General features: G+C 57.7%; 1 protein-coding gene across 5 annotated transcripts; it reads left to right on the top strand.

The window, feature by feature from the left end:
• The first annotated feature begins 122 nt into the window (after nucleotides 1-122).
• TMEM59L (transmembrane protein 59 like) lies at nucleotides 123-10804 on the top strand. 5 transcript variants are annotated; one of them, XM_045552409.1, is made up of 11 exons: nucleotides 123-464; nucleotides 2152-2286; nucleotides 5156-5325; nucleotides 5426-5698; nucleotides 6580-6724; nucleotides 6815-6912; nucleotides 7956-8108; nucleotides 8687-8789; nucleotides 9053-9170; nucleotides 9259-9376; nucleotides 9579-10804. In XM_045552409.1, the coding sequence occupies exons 4-11, from the start codon at nucleotides 5525-5527 to the stop codon at nucleotides 9705-9707; spliced, it is 1038 nt and encodes a 345-aa protein (XP_045408365.1). In that variant the 5' UTR covers nucleotides 123-464; nucleotides 2152-2286; nucleotides 5156-5325; nucleotides 5426-5524; the 3' UTR covers nucleotides 9708-10804. The 5 variants fall into 5 exon arrangements, with proteins under 5 accessions (XP_045408365.1, XP_045408355.1, XP_045408339.1 ...); XM_045552399.1 differs by having other exon boundaries at nucleotides 1161-2286; XM_045552383.1 differs by having other exon boundaries at nucleotides 123-2286; nucleotides 5257-5325.
• Nucleotides 10805-20537: the final 9733 nt, after the last annotated feature.

The raw sequence follows: 20537 nt of genomic DNA, 5'->3' as shown, positions 1-20537 counted from the left end.
CCCTCCCCCACTCAAACCTCCGTTTTGGCCCCCACCCCACTCTGGCCCCGCCCTCCACTGAGCGGTCCCTGAGCCCCGCCTACCCCCATCTCCAGCCCCTCTTCTTCCCCAGGGGCCTGAAAGTCGCCCGCAGTCCCACGTCCCCGGCGCGCGGGTCCCACCGGTCTCGGCCCTCCCACTTCATCCCTCCTCTCTTCGGTTCTCCGCGCGTAGCCTCGGCCCGGGCTTTGCTGGAGGAAAGAAGGAGGAAAAGCAGGAAGGCACGGAGTCCCCGGCCCTCGCCCTGGCTCAGCTGTCCCCCTCGCGCGGAATGGATTTGAGGTTGCTCGGGGGCCCCTTGGAGCCTCAGCAGGGAGCTGCCGTGCCAGCAGATGGGGAGACGTGGTCCCCCGTGGGAACGGGACCCCTGGCCTGCGCCAAGTGGGTCCCGTACCGGGGTAGGAGGGATTCCCAGGAGCGGAATGGTAAGGACGACTTCCCCCGGACTCACTCACAACCCCCCCACGGAAAAATCCACTCAGCGGCCCGCGGGTGGGGTGCGCCACGGGGTGAGTAATCGCTCGGGCGGCCGCCGTCCGCCAACTCCAGGTAACGCCGGCCGCCCGGAGCGACGCATAGTTTGTCTTGCTGCTTTTTGCGAGAAGAGCCTTCTCGGTGTTATTATTTTTGGCCATTGCTCGGGTTTCGGGACCCCTTCCGGCCCGGGCGCCTCATCTCCCTTCTCTCCGTCCCCACCCGATCCGGGCGCCCACGAGAAAAACGATTCCTGGCCTCTAAGGCCCCCGCGGAAGGGGGGTGCCTGAAATGAGAGTACCCAGGCGGTCCCAGGCCGGCGGTTGGGGTCGCAGCCCCGCCCCCATCTGCAGTGTCCTGGGAGCGAACCAGCTCTAAGTCCCCTTTGCAGGAATTCCCTTAGCGGCCTGCACCCTCCTCCCATGTCCCCAGGCAACCAAGTGGGTAAAAGTGTCCAAAGGGGCCTCAAGGCTGTCCCCCAGACCTCGGATCCCAGTTCAAACTCCAGACTGTCAAAAAAGATTTGAGGATAGGGCCTGGGGGCTGAGGGTGTGCCCCCATCTGGACCTGGGATAGGGAGGAGGGAGGCATAGCCAAGGACGGGGCACTGTCATTTACTGGGGCAAACCAGGTCTCTTGTGTCTCAGTTTCTTCCCCTGCACAGTGGGCAACCACCAGCCAAAAGGCTTTGGTGAGAGGATGCCACACCGCAGAAGTCTCCACAGTCTAAGCGCTTAGCACAGCACTGCACATTCTCCTGGAGCAGAGGTGGTCCACAGCCCTGTGTGTCCCCAGAGACAAATGGAGCCCAGCGGGTTAAGTGGAGGTGGCAGTGCTTGGCTGGAATTGTGCTTCCCGATGCTTGCCACCCCTCCCCCACAGCCCCTGCCCTGCAGATGTTCCCTGTGGGGGTAGAGATGTCTGGTCCCTTCCTGGGAGGACTTCAGGCTTGTGGAACAAACTCATGATATTTTTCCCCCATCTCTGCTCCTCCCCCAATTATTTCATCCTCAGGAAAGGGCTCCCCCATCCACCCAGGTGCTCAGGCCAGAGACCTGGAAGCGCGCGTGACAACTCTCTCCTTCACTCATCCCACATGTCCAATCCATCAGCAAATCCTGTTGGCTCTGATTCCAAAACACATCCCCATCCTGAGATTCGGACCTTTCTCCCCATTCATTTCGGATCCAGGGTCCACGGTCTCTTTGGGGGATGCCTCCTGGCCTCCTCCTCTGGGGCTTCCCTGATAACCCTCCTACCTTGATCTGCACAGTAGGCAGGGGAGCTTTTAAGAGAAGTAAAGAGTATTGTCTCTGCCCTGACACCCCCTCCCTCATCTCTCTCTCCTCTTCTCCCCTCTCCTGCCCTCCTTCATTCAGCTCCAGCCACTGCAGCCCTGTTTCCCCAAACACGCCGATCCAAGGGCCGTTGTGCATTGGCTTAAACCCTGCTGCAGTGCTGTTCCCCAAATCTCCCCCAGTCAGCCCCTCCTCTGCCATCAGGCCACAGGTCCAATTCACCTCAGAGAGGCCTCCCACCTTTCCCAGGCACTCTCCCTCCCCTTTACTTCATTTTGTTTTCTTTGTTAACAACAGGTCTTCGAACAGCTTATTTCTCCAGCAACTTCTTTTTTTTTAGACTGTGAGCACCCTGAGTGATCTTGGGGACCCCATGCTGGGCCCAGCAAGGGCTGAACGTTCAATAAATATTTGCAAAATGAAAGGAAGGAGGTGGATGCTCAGTTCCTCTAAGTGGCAAGAAAATTCAGTCCCAGTAAGTCATGCTGCCTGGGGGTCCAAGCCTGCCCTGCTCCCTCTGATTTGCTGTGTGGCCCAAGTCAGTAGACATCCCTTTCTGGTCCTTACCCATAGAGGGGCATGGACTATTTCCCAATCCTGCCCAGCCCCACGCTGTAGTGTGACGTCTGCCCTCTGGGTGACCTTTACCCCATACCTTTGGCTTTAGGGAAAGGGAGTTGACCCAGAGGCATATCCTTCCCTGCCCTTGGTGTCCCCTTTAGCTTAACCCCTTCTTCCCCAATTCCACCACCTCTTTGCACAGAAGGGGAACCTGCATTGTGGAACTGTGGCAAATATTGACCTAAGTCCTTGAAGGTGGCTGGGAATGTACTAAGGGACAGATGGAGAGAGGGCCTCCCCCATGGGCTAGTGGCGGGGCTTCTTCTTAGTCCTGCACCCTCCACCCAAAGCTCACCTCTGGGTGAGAGGTCAGGATTAGGTTGGGGGGCCCTCTAGCCCTAGCTCCCTGGGTGAATCCAGGGCACCGAGGGGGCACCAGGGAGGAGACAATGGAAATAGCACCTTCAGGGTCCCATGGGGACCCACGGGAATCAAAGGTCAGTGAGGGTCTGGATGCCTAGTTCAGGGCCTGTGTCACAGGAAGGTGGTCTGTGTGTGCCCGAGGCTTTGTAATTTCCATCGTGGAGGCTGAGCCTGAGAAACCAGGGTGCCTGGGTCCCCAGTTGAACACGACCTGGGCTTCAGGCTCCAAAGTGGGGACAGGGCAGTTGCAGACTTGTCTAGGTCTGGCCTGGGCCGGTGTGCACTCCGGCTAGGGAGGCTTGGGTTGCGTGCCCCTCTGCATCCTGAAGGACCTGGGAAGTCTGGGTTCCAGGAGGCACCAGCTCCTTGGGTGAGGGGGCAACCGCACCCTCCTTCCGCCCTTTACAACTGTCAGCAAGTGGCAGGCGCCGAGGTGCCTTGCCTCCTCCCCAGCCTGTACCCGGCTTGGGGGTGGGGGTCAACAGGGTCGTGGTGAGGGCGGCAAGGGACAAAGGGCGCTTGTCTGCTGCCCGCCTTGACCTCGGCCTGGCTTCCCGGACGCCTGGCCCGCCGCTGATTCACGCCCAGGCGGGCCGCAGCGTCCCCCGCCCGCCGCCCCAGGCCAGGCCGCCCCGGGGGGTAGGAAGTTGGGGGGGCGAGGGGCGGCGCCGAGTCAACTTTCCCTCTTAAGCCCCGAAGGAATGTCGGCGGATTTCCTGAAACCCGACCCTGGCCGCCCGCTGGCCCGCCCGCCCCTCACCTGGACCGGCTCCCTCGGGAGCTGCAGGAGGGGCGCGGGGGCTCACCTGGGGGGTTAGGGTCAAGTCCTCCTTCCGCTCTCCCCCCAGCAGCCTCGTGGAGCGGAAAGGGGGGGGTGGGTGAGCTGCAATCAAACTCTTTCCCTTCTCCCTTTGGGCGACCTAGCTCCCCGGCCCACCCCTCCAGCCTCAGTTTCCCCCTCTGCAAAAGGGCGCGAGGTGTCTCCCTTTCCTGTTGCACTGTAAGGGATGCCTCTTAGGCCCAAAGGCCCCCTCCCAGGTTGGCAGGGCTCTGCCGGCTTCTTTGCTTCTCTCCCTCGTCACCTGGGCCGAGCTCCTTTCCCGCTCCACGCCTTAATTTCCACATCCGGAAATAGGACAACGTTACCGGTACCTTTCCTATAAGGCTGTTGCAAGAAGATAGTTTTTGCAAGAAGTGTTTTGTTTGGAATGAATGAAGGACATTAATTGAGGAGGGGTTAAGCGCGCGGGCCTCTGGAATTAACATGTGTGGGCTTGAATCCTGTCTCTGCCGAGGAGTCCGGGAGCCTAAGTTTCCCACCTGTGAAATGGGGGACAGGAATGCTCTTAATACACAGGGTGCTCTCTTTCCCCAAGGGGCGGGCCTGGCGCGCGGGTGGGTTAGACGCGGGGTTCCCCGGCTCGATTCTCGCCGCAACGGGCGGGCGGGGCGGGAGGCCCTCGCCGCGGGGTCGCGACGGCCTAGCCTGGGAGGGGCGGGGCGGGGCGGAGGAGGGGCCGCGCCGGGATCCAGATGTTCGGGGTCCGCCAGGCACAGCCGCGCCTGATTAAGCCACGTGGGGGCCGGCCCAGAGCCGCGGAGATGAAAGCTCAGCGGCCGGCCGGGGGAGGGGGTGCGCCAGGCCCCCCCCCCTCCGGCCCCCTCCTCCCCGGCCGGAACCCGCGGCGCCCTCCGACCCGCCAACCCTGCCAGGCTGCCGCCCCGTCTGCGGGGCCGAAGTGTAAAAGGGGGATGCGCGGGCGGCGGCGCAGTGCGGCCTCCGTAGGCACCTGCGCCAGGCGCGCCAGCGAGAGTGGGGTCATCTTTGCAGAGGACCCGGGTTTAGAGGGCGCCCCCATTCCAGGGCCTGATGGGGAGGAAGGTGGAGGACCCCCTAACCTGAGATTTGGCTCGTGGTCCTACAGTCCGTCACCCTGGGGTGTGGCAGTTATGGAAGCCAGACGTGTCCTTGTTTCCCCAAGTTTTCCCACGAGAATTAGAACTTTTGGCAGGCGCCCTTCCCCCTGCGTGTATCTCTGTTTCTCCTCCCACTAAGCTCCGGGCTGAGGGACCCCCAGCCTGGGGGTCTGGGCCAGATTCCCCAAGTCCTTGGATCAGGGCTGGGACAGAGGGAGACAAGGCTGAAGGAGCAGTGGGGGGCTCAGAGGCTTTCCTGGAGGAGGCAAACTGTGCACAAGTTCCTCTTCCCCCAGACCTGAGTGCCGAAGCCTGCCTAGTCCTGCGGCCCTAACCTCTCTCCACCCCGCGGCTCTCCCGCCTTCTCCTACAGCGAGCTCTTCCTCGCCTCTGGGCGCTGGCTGTTCCCTCTGCCCGATCGCCTTTCCCTCTCCGTTCCCTAGTGATCGGCTCAGATGTCGCCTCCTCCGCGAGGCCCGCCTTGACACTCGTGGCGAACAGGCACCCCCATCCCATCACTGTATTCAGTTCCTTTGGCCCCTAGCGCTGACGGAGATGCCCCGCCCGCGGTTACCAGGGAGACGTCATGGGACCCCCCGAGATGGGACCGACGGTGGGGACCGCAATCCACTTGCCCCTCCCGACTCCCACCCCGACGGTGCCGCGGCTCGGCCCCCCGCCCATTCCCCGCATCCCCCGCCCCCCCTTCCCAGGCTGCCTCACTCGGGTGACGTCAGCGCCCCGGTCTCCGCCACGGCCGCCGCATCCTCCACTCCCGCCGGGAGCCGGAGTGCCCCGCGCTTGGCCGAGCCATGGCTGCGGTGGCACTGATGCCGCCGCCGCTGCTGCTGCTGCTGCTGCTGCTGGCATCGTCGCCCTCTGCCTCGGCGCCGCCCGCCCGAGACCCTTTCGCCCCGCAGCTCGGGGACACGCAGAATTGCCAGCTGCGGTGCCGCGACCGCGACTTCAGCCCGCGGCCCTCGCAGGTGAGGCGCGTGCGGCGCCAGCGGGGGGACTCGGGATCTCTCCGATGGGGGAGGGGTTGGGGATGCGGTTCTCTCGGAAGGGAGCCCTCGGAGGGTCCCTCAAGATGGAGTAAGGGTCGGATACCAGGTGGTCCCTCCGGTGGGGGAGGGGGAGGGGGTCAGGATCCCTCCGATGGCGACTGGGGCGTTTCTCTCGCGGGTGACGGGCTGGGGGGCCCTCCGGTGGGGGAGGGGAAGGGGGTCAGGGTCCCTCCGATGGCGACTGGGGCGTTTCTCCCGCGGGGGACGGGCTGGGGGGGTCCCTCCCGTGAGGGAGGGGAGAGGGTCAGGGTCCCTCCAACAAGTGCAGGGCGTGGGGGGCGGTCCTTGCAAGCCAGTGTGGGACTGGGACTGAGGCTCCGGATGCCACCGCCCGGGCTCCCGCTGTGCTCTGCTGCGCAAGGACCCTCAGGCTCCCGACCCCACCTCCCTCAGACCTGACGGTCCCCCACCTGGTCCCTCCTCCTCCACATCCTCTTCCCTCCCCACCTACCCGCCCTGGTCAGAGCCGCCAGCCCAGACTCCCCAGGGTGACAAAACCTGAGTATCCCCTCCTCCTCCGGCCTCAGCCTACCCCCTCTCTCTAGAGCTTTAGGGGGCCCCTTTCTCGCCACCAGTGCCCTTCCTTGTCCCTTCCCCTTCTCCAGCCCCTCGCCTCTTCTCCTCTGCAGAACTAAGAGCCCCACTAATATTCCTAGTGTCCCCCAGCCTCAGCCCAATCTCTCTGGATTTGGAGGAGTGGAGGCCAAACCTTCCCCTGATTCTCCCCAATGCTTCCAGTCCCCACCCTGCCTCCCCTGGACCCTCCCCCTGGCCTGAGCCCGGGGTCTCCCCTTCCCCAGGCGGAGCCCGAGGGCCTCTCCGAGTCTCCCTATGACAGGGCGGTTCTGATCAGCGCCTGTGAGCGAGGCTGCCGCCTATTCTCCATCTGCCGGTTTGTAGCCAGGAGCTCCAAGCCCAACGCCACCCAGACTGAGTGTGAAGCAGGTGAGGGCTGCTGGCCGGGTGGGCCAAGGCTGGCTGGGGGGAGGTGGCCCTCAAAGGGCTGCCCCAGGCAAACCCCTGGTGTCCCTGCAGCCTGCGTGGAAGCCTACGTGAAGGACATGGAGCAGCAGGCCTGCAGCCAGGGCTGCTGGAGCCAGCCCCCGGAGCCAGAGCCTGAGCCGGAGCAGAAGGTGGGCACCCTCCCAAATCCTCACTCAAGGCCAGTCTCCCAGGCTCTGTGTTCCATTCCTGGCCTTTGGGGTGATCGCGCTCCAGCCTTGTCGTGGCTCCAGCCTCAGTTGTCATTTCTGTGACATGGATTACATTACCCTCCAACTTTTGAGGTGACAGAAAACAGCCACCGTTAATCAAGCACTTATCCTGGATCAAGCTGACCTCAGCCTGTCCCAAATTCTTTGTGTCACTTGGAGGCACCAGGGACAGTGTCACCCCTATTTTGTGCCCAGGGAGCAACTGCCCAGATCTCACATACTTAGGGCTACGCAAGAGGCAAGATTTGAAACCACCAGGGTTTGTGGCCACCTCTCACCTCTCTCATCTTAGATGTCACCAGAGCTGCCAGGTGCTACTCTAAGCCCTTCACTTGTGATAAGCAGGTAGCCACTGTCACCTGGAAGGGCTCAGAACTGAGGTTCAGGGAGGAGCAGCCTCCCAAGCATGCACACATCTACCTGTCATAGTCCATGAGTGAATCCAGGCAAAGCTGCATCAGGGAAACTGAGGCACAAGAAATCATGCAGCACAGCAAGAGACCCATAAACTGGGACTCCCCAGAAAGCCCTTTTGCTCATTCATTTGCTCTTGTTCCTCCAAGCTTTTACTGTTCAGAAAAGCCACCACCGTCAGCTTTTCCCATTCAGAGCTCCCTCTTGACGCTGTCAAAATAAAAATAATGAGGATGGTGACATTTTCAGTAGTAGTGGTACTACGAATTAAGTGCTTCTGCTGTGCCAGGTGCTTAGCAGACATTGTCTCGTGGTAACCCCATGAGAGAAGAGAATCATCCCCATTTTACGGCTCAGAGAGAGCAATCCACTTCCCCAAGAGCACACAGCCAGATAAAGGCAGCAGTGAGATCTGTGTTTGTTACAAGAAACACTGTTGCCCAAAACCACTTAGGCAAATCCAGTCACACGGAATTCTGCCAGCCCCTTCCCATCAGTTAATGCCCTACTTTGATGACATTTCTGTGCCTTGGGCCTCCTCTCACCAGAGAAAGGTCCTGGAAGCTCCGAGTGGGGCCCTCTCCCTCCTGGACTTGTTTTCCACCCTCTGCAATGACCTTGTCAACTCAGCCCAGGGCTTCGTGTCCTCTACCTGGACGTACTACTTGCAGACTGACAATGGGAAGGTGGTGGTGTTCCAGGTGAGAGCTCTGGCAGGGGCCACGGCAGAGTGGCAAGTGGGTGGTCAGGGTAAAAAGGTGGGATGCATTGGCTCTTGGCTAACAGGATGCAAAGGCCACAGTGGGCGAACTTCAGGCACAGCTGGATCCAGGGGCTCCACCCCTTGACTCTGCTTTTTTCTGTGGTGGCTTCATTCCCAGGCATTTGCTCTCTCTTGACAGCAGGGTGGATGCCAGAGGCTCTAGATTACAATCCCTCTGGGGTTTTAACCGAGCTGGGATTTACTCTGATTGGCCCTGGCTGGGTCATATGACTACCTCTCGGCCAATCCCTGTGATTCTGTTGGCCTGGTCTGGGTCACGTTCTTACTTTGAGAGCCGAAGGCCGATGGAGGGGCCCATGCTAGCAGAGAACAACATCCCTGACATCAACCCATAGCCCATGGAATGGTGTCCTCCCTACCCAGGCAGCCCCCAGTGGAACGAGGTGCCAGCTGGGCCTGGCACACTGTAGTCCACTTGAGGCACAGTAAAGCACCTGCCAGGGCCCAGGTAGTGCCTTCTAACAGGTCTCTGTGTGCCATCTTGTTCCCGGCCAGACCCAGCCCATGGTAGAGAGCCTTGGGTTCCAGGGGGACCGTCTGCAGCGAGTGGAGGTGACCTGGCGGGGATCCCAGCCTGAGGCCTTGGAGGTGCATGTGGGTAAGGTCTGACCTAGACCAGCGTTCCTCACGTGGGTGGCCCCACTGCCATGAGGAGTCCTCTAGGATTGGAGTCTCCATCTCACAATTCCTGGGTTCTGCGGTCCCGCTCCCCGGGTTCCCTGGGCCATCTCCCAGGGTTCCGATCTCCATTCTAGGATTCCATGTCCACTGCCCCAGGTCCTGGCCTCTTTTCTTTTCTCTGTGGCTACTGTGGCCCCTTGGCAAAGGTGTGGAGGCACTGAGTGGTGGCCCATGTGTCAGACCCCGTAGGCCCTTTGGATAAGGTGAAGAAGGCGAAGATCCGAGTCAAGACCAGCAGCAAGGCCAAAGTGGAGTCCGAAGAACCTCAGGACAATGACTTCCTCAGTTGCATGTCCCGGTGGGTGTCAGGACCCTGGGGATGGGGCGGGGGTCTCCCCAGCCCTGGCGGGGCTCAGGAAGCTGAGTGATGGCTGCTGGCCGGGCAGGCGCTCTGGGCTGCCTCGCTGGATCCTGGCCTGCTGCCTCTTCCTGTCCGTGCTGGTCATGCTCTGGCTAAGCTGCTCCACCCTGGTGACCGCACCGGGCCAGCACCTCAAGTTCCAGGTGGGTGGGAGCAGCGGGTGGCACCGGGCTGAGGGAGGGGTGGGAGGCAGAGGGAGCTGTTCTCGGGTCCTGGATTAAGCCAGCCCCTCTTATGGAAGCAAGGACCTTTGGTTTGCCACATGACATTGGGCAAGTTCAAGATAGGGGGCTCAGTAGCCCTCCCCCTTCCTTGCACCCTCCCTCCTTCCTTCCCCTCCTGCAGCGGCTCACCCTGGAGCAGCACAAGGGCTTCATGATCGAGCCTGACTGGCCCCTGTACCCTCCACCGTCGCACACCTATGAAGACAGCCTGCTACCCTACAAGCTGAAGCTGGACCTGACCAAGCTGTAGGAGGCCCGGCCACTGCCCAGTGTGTGCAGGGGCCCCACAGGCCTCACTTGCCCTGCGCCTGGGAGTCCAAGGCCAGGGTGGGACCTTCCCTGGGTTCCTCCAGCCCCAAGTTCTTTTTCTCCCCCAGTCCCACCCTCTAGCCCCCTGAGTACTGGGGAAGCGATGCCTCGGCTGGGGGCGGGGGCGGGGGTCCTGGGATCTGGCCTTGATCCCTCCCCGTCCTGCTGTCCCAAGGGCTCTCCCAGGGGCATGCTACTTTTTGTCTTCTATCTTGTGGCTTTCTGAGTATATGAACACCAGTCCTGTGTCGTCTTCCTTCTTCCTTCTCTCTCCCCTCTCTGGGGGGTTTCGGGGATGAGGCTGCAGGGGTGCTGCCTCCTGTTGGGGCCTGCCCCCCCTCCTTTCCCTCCCTGCCTTCGGAGACCCAGCTCCCAAGAGGGTGGGGGTGAGCTAGCAGCTCTGCGCCCGGGGCGGGGGGCAGGAGGGGTGTGGTGGGGCACAGCATGGGATGGGGAGGAATAAACCACGTATATGGAAGAGTCCTGAGCTCAGCCTGCTGTCCATCTGCCTGTCTGCCTTTGGGGGTGTGGCCTGGACATGGCCATGACCCCTGCCCAGTGGGGCCTTCCTGACATGAGGGAAGCCCCAGGAACTCCCTGGTGGCACAAAGAGCACAAACCAGCAGAGTCCCTTTCCTCCCGGCCCAGGTCACACACTCAGCTAGGGGTGTCTCAAAGAGTGGCCTGTGCCACCCGCCTGGCTTGGGATGGTCAGTGTCCCTTCCTAGGCCTTGGTGTCCCTCCTGTGAAATGGACAGGTCACATCTTGAAGAGGATATAATTTTGTAGCCACCTGGCTTCTCTTCCTCTTTCTTTTGGGGACAGAGCTCTGGTCCACTGGGGCAGTCTCAGGGCACTGTCCCTGGGCCGTGGCTAGGAGACCAAACCCAGCATTCTTTCCCTGCACTTTGCATTCAAGAGCACTTGAGCAGGACCAAGCCACACCCTGAGGAGGCCGCCACCCTGGCTGTCTGTCCTTCTGGTGCATTCTGAGGATGATTTGTCCAGATCCTGTCATTAAATTCCCTCTTAGCTTCAGTGGACTCAGCGGAATTCCTTTCTGTGGCTCACAGCTGCGGATCCCTGGCTGGCTCCAGCCTTATCTCCTGGGCAGAGCTTGGGGTCAGGGGAATGGTGGTCGCAGCCCCCAGGCAAGTGGTGGGAGGTGTCTAAGAGCTCCAGGTTGATGGTGTGATGGGTGGGCGACAGGTGGGGACAGGAAAGTGAGTTAGAGGGAGCCCAGTGGGGCTGGGCATGGGCCCCTCCACCCTTCAGCCCACCCTGTGTCCTGGAAGCTTGATCCACTGGAGTCAACCAGGGGGACGGCTGGCAGGAGATGGGAGGAGGGAGGAGCTGGGGTCTTTCCCCAACAGTGTCCACAGCACCCCCCTCCAAGACCACAGCTCCACCAGGCAGCTCCTGCTGCTTCTGCACCTCTAGGACGCTCCGGGCTGGGCACGGTGACAGCGCCATGGTTGCTCATCCCAGGTGCCACCCCATTGGTTCCCCAAACCCTGGCCACACTCTTGAAAATCGCCCCCTTATTACAACTGTCCTGAATCTCCCGTTCTGAACAGCTCCTGTTTCCTGCCTGCTGTGGGCCCTGCCTGGTACCCTGAGTGGCGAGAAAGATTCAACCCAGGAACAACATGTCCCAGGGGGAGGGGTGTCACTCCAGGCCCCGTGTGGGGTTTCAGGGCAGCCTCTAAGAAAGTCGCCCAGGAAATGAAATGTGGGCAGAGGTGGGAAGGGAACGGCAGCCAAAGCCGCCAGGTAGAACTTTCTTTGATGATGGAAATGCTCTATCTGCGCCACCCCCAACCACAAACCCTGGCAACGTTGCTACTCTAACTGAGGAATTGGATTTCTTATTTCATTTAGTTTGAGTTAGTGCACATTTAAGATTTTTCCCTTATTTTTTTTTTTTGTTGTTGTGGTAAAAAAAATTTGTAGAAAATTTGCCATTTTAATGAGTTTTTTGTTTTTGTTATTAGAGATGGGGTATTGCTCTGTTGCCCAGGCTGGAGTGCAGTGGTGCTAATATAGCTCCCTGCAGCGTCAAACTCCTGGGTTCAAGCGATCCTCCTGCCTCAGCCTCCTGAGTAGTTGAGACTAGAGGTGCGCACCAGATGCCCAGCTAATTATTTCATTACTTTTTGTAGAGATGTGGTCTCGCTATATTGGCCAGGTTGGTCTGGAATTCCTGGCCTCAAGCGATCCTCTCAGCTCGGCTTCCCAAAGTGCTGGGATTATAGGCGTGAGCCACCGCGCCGGGCCTCCAGCTACTTCTACAGGGGCTCTGCCCTGCCACCCACTCCCTCTGCTTCAGCCACACAGGGCTCTGTCTGCATTCCCTGAGCCTACCTTGTTCCCTCCAGCCCAGGGCCTTTGCACGTGCACCTCCCTCTGCCTGGAGCACCATCCCAGCCCTGCTCTGCCCAAGTTCTCAGCTAAAGGGGCTCCTCAGCTTCCCCGTATTGGGCCAGTACCCCTTGTGATATCCAAGTGTAGCTCCCTGTCCCTCTTCCTGCTCTTGCTACATTTAAAATGTACTAATAATTGTTTGTTTCAACACTGGCCTCCTTTAACTTAATTTTATAAGCTCCATGAAGGCAGCTCCAGAGGGTCTCCTATGCAACTGATTATAGGTGATTGGTAATTATGTTTGCTTGGACATCTCCCCGTTTCCCTCTCAGGCCCCAAAAGGAGCCTTACCCTATCAAGTCTATTCCCTACTTGGGTTCAGACCATGTCTCTCCCCTGCTGACCCCCGTGTGTGACTCCCTGTTGCCCTTAGATAGTGCCTCACTTCCCCTGCTTACCTACTAAGAGCTTCCCATCCTTGCTGGCCTGGTGGCTACCTCTCCTATTGCATCTCTCTCAACTTTTGGTCTTGGAGATGAAAATGTGGGCTGTCCTCACTGTCCCCAGTGGTACCATCAATGGTCCGGCCTCTCTCTGGGGCTTTGCCAAAGCTTGCTTTCTGCTTGGAACACTGTTATGGACTTGCTGAGAACCTACCTGGCACCAGCTGCCCTCCTCCTTCTTCCTAACAGAACTCTGCTCTGGTCTGATCATTGGCTGTGTGGCCCAGAGGACGTCAAGCGGCATGGCCCACACCTCCTCTGGCACAGGCGTGATGTATTGGGTGGGAGACATGCCTTGTGAACTGGGGTTGCTGAGCCAGGAGGATGTGACTCTGGAGCTACTGAGGACCATTGGTCACCATAATGACGATACCTGCCAGAGGGATGGAGAGAAACTGTGTTTTTGTGCTACTGCTGGGAGTCCTGGATTAAGCTGTGCCTGAAGTCCACTTGCCCCTCTATTTTTGGCTCAAGTCAGTTTATGTTGGGCTTCAGCCCTGGGCTGGGCTAGAATGGGTGCCTGGTAAATGCAGAATGAACAGTGTCACGTGGTGTAGGCTCTGTGGTGTGTGGAACTGGGAGGGGAGGACCTTCCACCAGGCAGTGAGCAAGGACTGCCTGGAGGAGGTGGCAGCTGAGTTGGACTTTGACGGGGGCAGAGAATCTGGGGAGAAGTGGGTATCCCAGGTGGAAGGAAAAATTGTCATGTATATGTCTGTGTGTGTGTGTGTGTGTGTGTGTGTGTGTGTGTTAGAGCTGTGTGTGTAGGTGTGTCACAGGTGCCCTGGGTGCGTGTGTGTGCACGTGCATGGGCGCATCACGTCCCCTGCTCACCCATGGGCTCCAGTCATTGACCAGAAGGCCCACTTGGCCTTTGCCTTGACACCTCCTGTCTACATCTCTCTCCACTTCCCCCTCCCCCGGCCAGCCTTGCCTGTGCACCCCAGGGCCTTTGCACGGCCGCACCTGTCACCTGGAATGTTCCTTTCCTAGATTGGCTCCCTTCCTTGATTTGTTTTTTTAAATCCGATGTCACCTCCTCTCTGAGGGCCCCGAGCTTGCCTCTCTTTAGCTGTTTCTGCTCATCTCCTGCTGGTTTTTCTTTCTTCCCATTTTCCTCTTTATGGGGTCATCACCTGCCTCCTCCCCCACCCCAAACTGGGCACATTGCAGGGCCAGAGCTGGGTCTGCCGTGATCCCAGCACCTATAAACGCAGACTGCAGGGGAATCTCCCAACAGGGGCATCCAGGACAGTGGGGGAGGAGCCCTGAGTGCCACACAAAGGCCCTGTGGCTACTCTGCTCAGTAACCAACCCCTGAACCCTGCTGGAGTCTCAGGAGAGAGAGGTCCCTTCGACCATGTGGCTGAGGACCAGACTTGCTACATGCAGTTCTCTCTCTCTGAGCCTCGGTTTCCTCTTCTGTCCCCCGAGCTCTGATCCTCCCTCCATTGTTCTCCTGAGCCACACATAGACCTGGTGGTAGGTGGGTGGGTGGCTGGTGCCATGGCAACTGTAGCACAGGGTTGCCACGGCAACCTGGTTCTCTAGCGACAGGCCTGAGTTCCTGGCCCAGGGGCTGCAAGCCGCTGGGGGAGGGGCCAAGGGTGTCTCTGGCGTCCAGCAGGCACACAGTGGACACTGTGAACGTTCGGAGGCAAGGATGGGAAGTCATGGCTGTCTGTTCCCAGGGGGTCAGGAGGAGACTTCCGGCCAGACCCCGCCTGGGGGCTGCCCAGGTCCCTGTTGGGCTCGGTGCATCTCCTGGCAGACTCTCCCTCCTCAGGGCGCCCACACAGGCTGTTCCCTCCACCTAGAAAGCTGTTTCTTCTGTGCTCCTCTGGCCAACTCTTCAGCCTGAATGTCCCTCCCTGCCCTCCTGGCTCAGCCCCAGCCTTTATCATGTTGACAATTAAGTGATGGCTTGTTTGCTTGTGTGATGATTGGTTTAATAAATGTTCCCTCTACCAGATGCAACGCGCTAGGCATCTCGGTCACAGCTGTGTCCCACACACTGAGGAGGCTGCTCTCAATACATCTTTGTTGACACTCTCCCTCTTTGCACCGCCCTGCCCACTTCCCCCGAGCCAATGTGGCCTCATCTCTGTCCCTTCAGCCCTTTCTGATGCTGGGCTCAGGCCCTCCACACTATGTCCCACTGGGAATGTTCTGGAACATTCTGGACCTTTCCACAATGTTCTGGAATGTCCCAGAACATTCTAAAACATTCTATCTCTTGCTTTTACTAAAGCTGAATCAGTCCCCATCCCCCAATTATTCTCAGCCTTCTTGGTGGTAATCGTCTTCTGGAACAGCCTTGATCATTGATTGATGTGTGTGTCTCAGACTTGTCTTTCCCATACATTCCAGAGTATTCTGGAACATGAACCCAAGGACCTTGTCTGGCGTGCTTTCAGTCCAATTCCCAACAGTAGCCCAGCACCCGAGCCCTGGGGGAGTGTTCCCTTGTACCTGCTCCCAGGGTCACCCCGCCGAGGTAGCCCTGGCTCATCCAATAGCACAACTATTTTAAATGCCCAATTCAATAGGGCTGGGTGCAGTGGCTGTAATTCCAGCACTTTGGGAGGCTGAGGTGGGAGGAGTGCTTGAGGCCAGGAGTTCAAGACCAGCCTGGGCAACATAGTGACACCCTGTCTCTATTAAAAATAGAAAAATTAGCCGAGTGTGGTGGTGGTACCTGTAGTCCCAGCTATTTGGAAGGCTGAAGCAGGAGGATCACTTGAACCCAGGTGTTTGAGTTTGCCGTGAGCTATGATGACACCAGTGTACTCTAGCCGGGGTGACAGAGCAAGACTGTCTCAAAAGAAAAACAAATAAATACCTGTTTCCAATCTCTTGGGTATATGCCAATTTTACAGATGAGAAAGCTGAGGCTGGGGAGGGATGAGTCAGTATTTGAGTGTATGGATTTGGAATGACATCAGATTTGCATCTGGTTTGAAGCTGGGCTCTGCTGGACACTCTCAGGTGACCTCAAGTCTGGGGGCTGTCTGGATCCCTGGTTGACCTGAGAACCCTGGGAGGCCCCATTGTGAGCACTGGGTCCAGATCAGCCGTGATATTATTAATAATAGGAAACGGGGAGCTGGGGTTCCTCCCTTTGCCCAAAGCCCACTGCTGCCGGAATCAGTCCCTGGGACCCGCTTTGCTCATCCTGCATGAGGTCACCCTGGAGGTGGCTCCCTTTTAAGTAGCAGTCCTGGTTCTGCCTAGAGGTGTACTGGGATCTGCCCCCAGCACCCCAACCGAGATGGGCATCCCCAAGAGCTGCCTCTGACTCAGTTTCCATGCAATCGGAGCCCAAAGCCCTTACTGTGTGACTGCAGGAGCCTCTCACACTCTCTGCACTTGAACTCCAAGTCTCAGCCATCCAAGTCTCAGCCCTGGAGCAGCTGTGGAACGTGGAACTGCTGACTCTTTTCCCAGGGACAGTTAGCAAACCCATGGTGCACGCACGGTGGGCACCTTGCAAAAAGTGTGGCTAGTTCTTACCAAAGGATTAGGTTCATTCCCATTTCCCAGACATGAAAACTGAGATCCAGAGAACCTAAGAGTTATTGCCTAGCCAAAGTCACCATGATCCATTCATGTGCTATGTCTTTACCCAACACCTGCTGGTTGTTGTTCAGCACTGAAGCAGCCAGGAAGAAAACAGAACTCCCACCCTTGGGGAGCTAACATTCCAGTGGGAAGGATGGTTGATAAGCAGAAACAGGAAAATGTATGGCAGTTCCTCAAAAAGTTAAACATAGAGCTACCCTGTGATCCAGCAATTTCACCCCTGGGTATCTGCCCAAGAGAACCGAAGACAGGAACTCAAACAAATCCTTGTACATGAATGTTTATAGCAGCGTGATTCCCAGCAGCCAACAGATGGAAACAGCCCAAATGGCCATCAGTGGGTGAGCACATAAACAGACTCCACTCCATGGAATATTACTCAGCCATGAAAAGGCACGAAGCTCTGACACCTATAACATGGATGAACCCAGAAAACATGAAGCTGAATGAGAGATGCCAAACACAAAAGGCCACAGTGTGTGACTCCATTGATATGAAATGTCAGGAATGGGCAAATTCATGGAGACAGGAAGCAGATGAGTGGCTGTGAGGGGCTGGGGGAGGGGAATGGGGAGTGACTGCTGATGGGGACAGGGTTTCCTTTTTGGGGACGGAATGTTCTGGAACTAGATAGAAGCGGTAGTTGCATGATATTGTGAATGTACTAAAACCCACTGAATGTATGCTTTAAAATGGTGAATTTGATGGGATGTGAATTTTATCTCAATTAAAAAGAAGAAAAGTGAAAGTCAGAGTTTGTTAAATAGGGGAAAAAAATCAAGTAGAGCTAGGAGACAAGGGTGGGCGTGCACTCAGACAAATTGCACTGCCGCCGGCTGGCATGGGCTCAGGGGTACTACCTGAGTTGTCCTGAGTGCGGCACACAACTTTCTTGTTTTCTCTTTCTTTTCTTCCCTTCCTTCTTCCCTTCCTTTCTTTCTCTCTCTTTCTCTCTCTTTCTTTTCTTTTCTTTTTTCCTTGACAGAGTCTTGCTCTGTCACCTGGGCTAGAGTGTAGTAGTGTCACTACAGCCTCAAACTGCTGGGCTCAAGCGATCCTCCTGCTTCAGCCTTCCGAGTAGGTGGGACTACAGGTGCCACCACGCCTAATTTTTTTTTTTTTTTTTTGAGACAGAGTCTCACTTTGTTGCCTGGGCCAGAGTGCTGTGGCGTCAGCCTAGCTCACAGCAACCTCAGACTCCTGGGCTCAAGAAATCCTTCTGCCTCAGCCTCCCAAGTAGCTGGGACTACAGGCATGTGCCACCATGCCCGGCTAATGTTTTCTATATATTTTTAGTTGTCCAGCTAATTTCTTTCTATTTTTGGTAGAGATGGGGTCTCCCTCTTGCTCTGGCTGGTCTTGAACTCCTGAGCCGAAACGATCCACCCGCCTCGGCCTCCCAGAGTGCTAGGATTACAGACGTGAGCCACCGTGCCTGGCCCTGACTAATTTTTGTATCTTTTGTAGAAATGGGGTCTCGCTCTTGCTCAGGCTGGTCTTGACCTCCTGACCTCAAATGATCCTCCCACCTTGGCTTCCCAAAGTGCCAGGATTATAGGCGTGAGCCACAGTGCCCAGCCCTGTTTTCCGAAGATGAAAAAACTTAGACGTGGTGAGCTGCCCTTATGAGGTCTTGTACCTCATAAGAAGTGGACGCTGGGGCTGGGCACTGTGGCTCACACCCGTAATCCCAGCCCTTTGGGAGGCTGAGGCGGGAGGGTCATTTGAGCCCAGGAGTTCAAGACCAGCCTTGGCAACATAGCCAGACCACACCTCTGAAAATAAATAAAATAAAAGTGGATGCAGAATTAAGGGTAATAAAGGCAGTGAACCTTTATTGGGTTTAGACCTGTGTATATTACAGAGACACAAAAGGAGGCATCAGGAATTTCAGCAGTTTGCTCCAAGTGCACTCAGCGGTGGACAGTCCGATACCATAGGAAGTGGAAGCATTCCCTGGAGGCTTCCCTTTCCTCCTCTGTAACACCTGGGGGTTGCAAGGAGGCCTCCAAGCTCTGATCTGCAATCGTGAGCCCCACAGCTGGTCTGGAGCCAGGGAGCAGGTGGTGAGATCCCTGCCTCTGGGAGAGTAGTGCCAGCTGTGGGCCAGATGGTGGCCAGGGCTGTGGATGGCACTGCCTGCAGGCTCTGCCACACCATGGGTCATAATGATTGGATGAGGCGTGTGCAGGAACCTGTGTGGGCCCTCGAGTAGCCCCCCACTCCCACCCCCCTGCTCCATTCCAGCGATGGCAGCTGCTAGGACTCTGGCCAACAACCCTGGCAGAGGTCCCTGGCCTCACCCCAAGTCCCATCTGTCCCATCTCCGGTTGGCTCTACCTGCAAAGTGCACCTCAGTGAGGACTACCTGCTACCCTTCCCCAGCCAACATCCTGAGATGAGCCCCTTCCAGTTTGACTTGAATTATTTGCCTCTCAATTAATGCCCCTCATTAAAGATGTTGACCCCACTGGCAAAGGAGCTTGCTGAAGCCAGTGTTGACTATGTCTTCTCTGCTCAGAAACTCGCCCTCTTCTTTTCTTCCTTCCTTCCTTCCTTTTCTTTTTTTAGAGATGGGATCTGGCTATGTTGCCCAGGCTGGTCTCAGACTCCTGGCCTCTAGCAATCCTCCCACCTCGGCCTCCCAAAGTGCTGGAATTACAGGCGTGAGCCACCATGCTTGGCCTCTCTTCTGATTTCATGCAGAGGACCCCAAAAGTGACCCCCCAAGGTCCTCTGTGACTAGAGTCCCTCCTGTTGCCTCCCACCCATTCTTCCCTCTCCTTGTTCCTCATTTCTCCTTGCCAGGCAACTCTCCAAGCCTGCTCCTGCCTCAGGGCCTTTGCACCGGCTGTCCTGTGTTGCGTGATCTTGGAGTACCTGGTGTGCCTAAAGTGTCGTGGTCCAGAGCACACTACACATGTGCACACAGCCAGGAGCCAGGAGGCCAGCAAACCTCTTCATTCTTGTCTTCAGCTGTGAGTCTGCATGTCTGACATGTGGGTCAAATCTGGATGCTTATGAAGTATGTGTGCATATGGACGCCATTGACTTTGGCTGTATGTGTGGCGGGTGTGTGAGCTGCAGGTCTCTAATAAGCATGGTTTGATGCCTGCATGGAGTTCATCTGGAACAAAGGGCAGACAGGGGCGGATGAGGGTGTGTGCACATGCACGCTTTCATTTATTGAGAGCTTACTGTGTGTTGGGGAGGTCAGCAGGGCCCTTCAGCACTTGGTGTCCGTCAACTTGCACAGTGTCATCTCTTAGCATTTTGCACAATGATTGATCACCTACTGCGTACCTGGCCATCTGGTGGAGTTTGGTCTGGCCCTACCGCAGGAGTCCACCCAATTAGGTCCCTTCCTTCCTCCTATGCGGCCTCCTGCCCCATGTCCACCTCCTTCTCCTAGTGCTGACTGAAAGGAGGGGTCTGAGCCCCGTCTGGACCCCTGGTCCCTGCCTGAGGGAGCTCAAGGTAGGGTTTTCTGACTCAGACAGTGAAAAAATAAATGAGCTCGAGTGAGGCTAGAGAGAGGGTCCTGGGAGCCTTGACCTTTGCAGGACAGATTCCAGGCTTTCAGGGGTGTTGGGGTTGGGAGTTGAGGGCTCCCTTCAAAAGCTCTGGATGCTTTACAGAGGCAGAGGGGCCAGAGCAGGAAGGGAGGAAAGAAGGGAGGGGAGGAAGGAAAGGAAGATAGGAACAAAGATGAAAAGGAAAGGCACAGATGCAGGACTTTGAGGCTCAGGTGCTTGTGGGGACTGGAGCTTGGGGGCCCGAGGGGGTTGAGTCTGGTGAAATGGACATAGGGGCGTGAGCTAGGTTTGAAGGATGTGCGGGCAGGGATTTGGGGGAGTGGGAGTTGCGACTTGAGTAGAGGATGGGGAGATAATCTGTTAGTGGGGGGTTGGGGGTGTGAGAAGCCAGAATTGGTGGATGAAGCAGGAGGTCTGGCGATTTAAGGTCAGGTGACTGGGGTCGCAGGGTGGAGGTTCTGGAAGGATATGTCAGGAGAGGGCTGGGACCCGAGAGGGGTTGGAAGTCTGAGGCCTGGGCTTGGGATGAGTTCCTCGCCTGAGAGGGGCCTGGGGGAAAGCATAAGGCTGAGGGCGCGGTGTGCAGGGTGAGGAGAGGGAGGGTGAGGTTCTCAGAGTTCAGGGACCCATTTCCCCATGCCCCACCTCACTTTGAGGCCCGCCCCTCCTTGTAGCCCCCTTCCCGGTCCACCCCACCCCACGAGACCCGACCCTACCCAATCCTCACTCCTCAAATACGACCACACCCCAGGATACGCCCACAACCCCCTGCCCCTCCGCAGGTCC

The sequence above is a fragment of the Lemur catta genome, chromosome 1, assembly GCF_020740605.2.
Source record: "Lemur catta isolate mLemCat1 chromosome 1, mLemCat1.pri, whole genome shotgun sequence".
Classification (NCBI taxonomy): Eukaryota; Metazoa; Chordata; class Mammalia; order Primates; family Lemuridae; genus Lemur; species Lemur catta.
Note: the sequence above shows the minus strand (reverse complement) of the source record. Positions and strands in the feature narration are given on the sequence as shown.

What these genes read in the sequence shown, in the direction of transcription:
- TMEM59L (XM_045552409.1), top strand. Translation starts at nt 5,525, where the DNA reads ATGGCTGCGGTGGCACTGATGCCGCCGCCGCTGCTGCTGCTGCTGCTG. An exon ending in GGCCTTGGAGGTGCATGTGG is followed by an intron (nt 8,790 to 9,052) that starts GTAAGGTCTGAC and finishes CCCATGTGTCAG; the next exon opens with ACCCCGTAGGCCCTTTGGAT. An exon ending in TTCCTCAGTTGCATGTCCCG is followed by an intron (nt 9,171 to 9,258) that starts GTGGGTGTCAGG and finishes CTGGCCGGGCAG; the next exon opens with GCGCTCTGGGCTGCCTCGCT.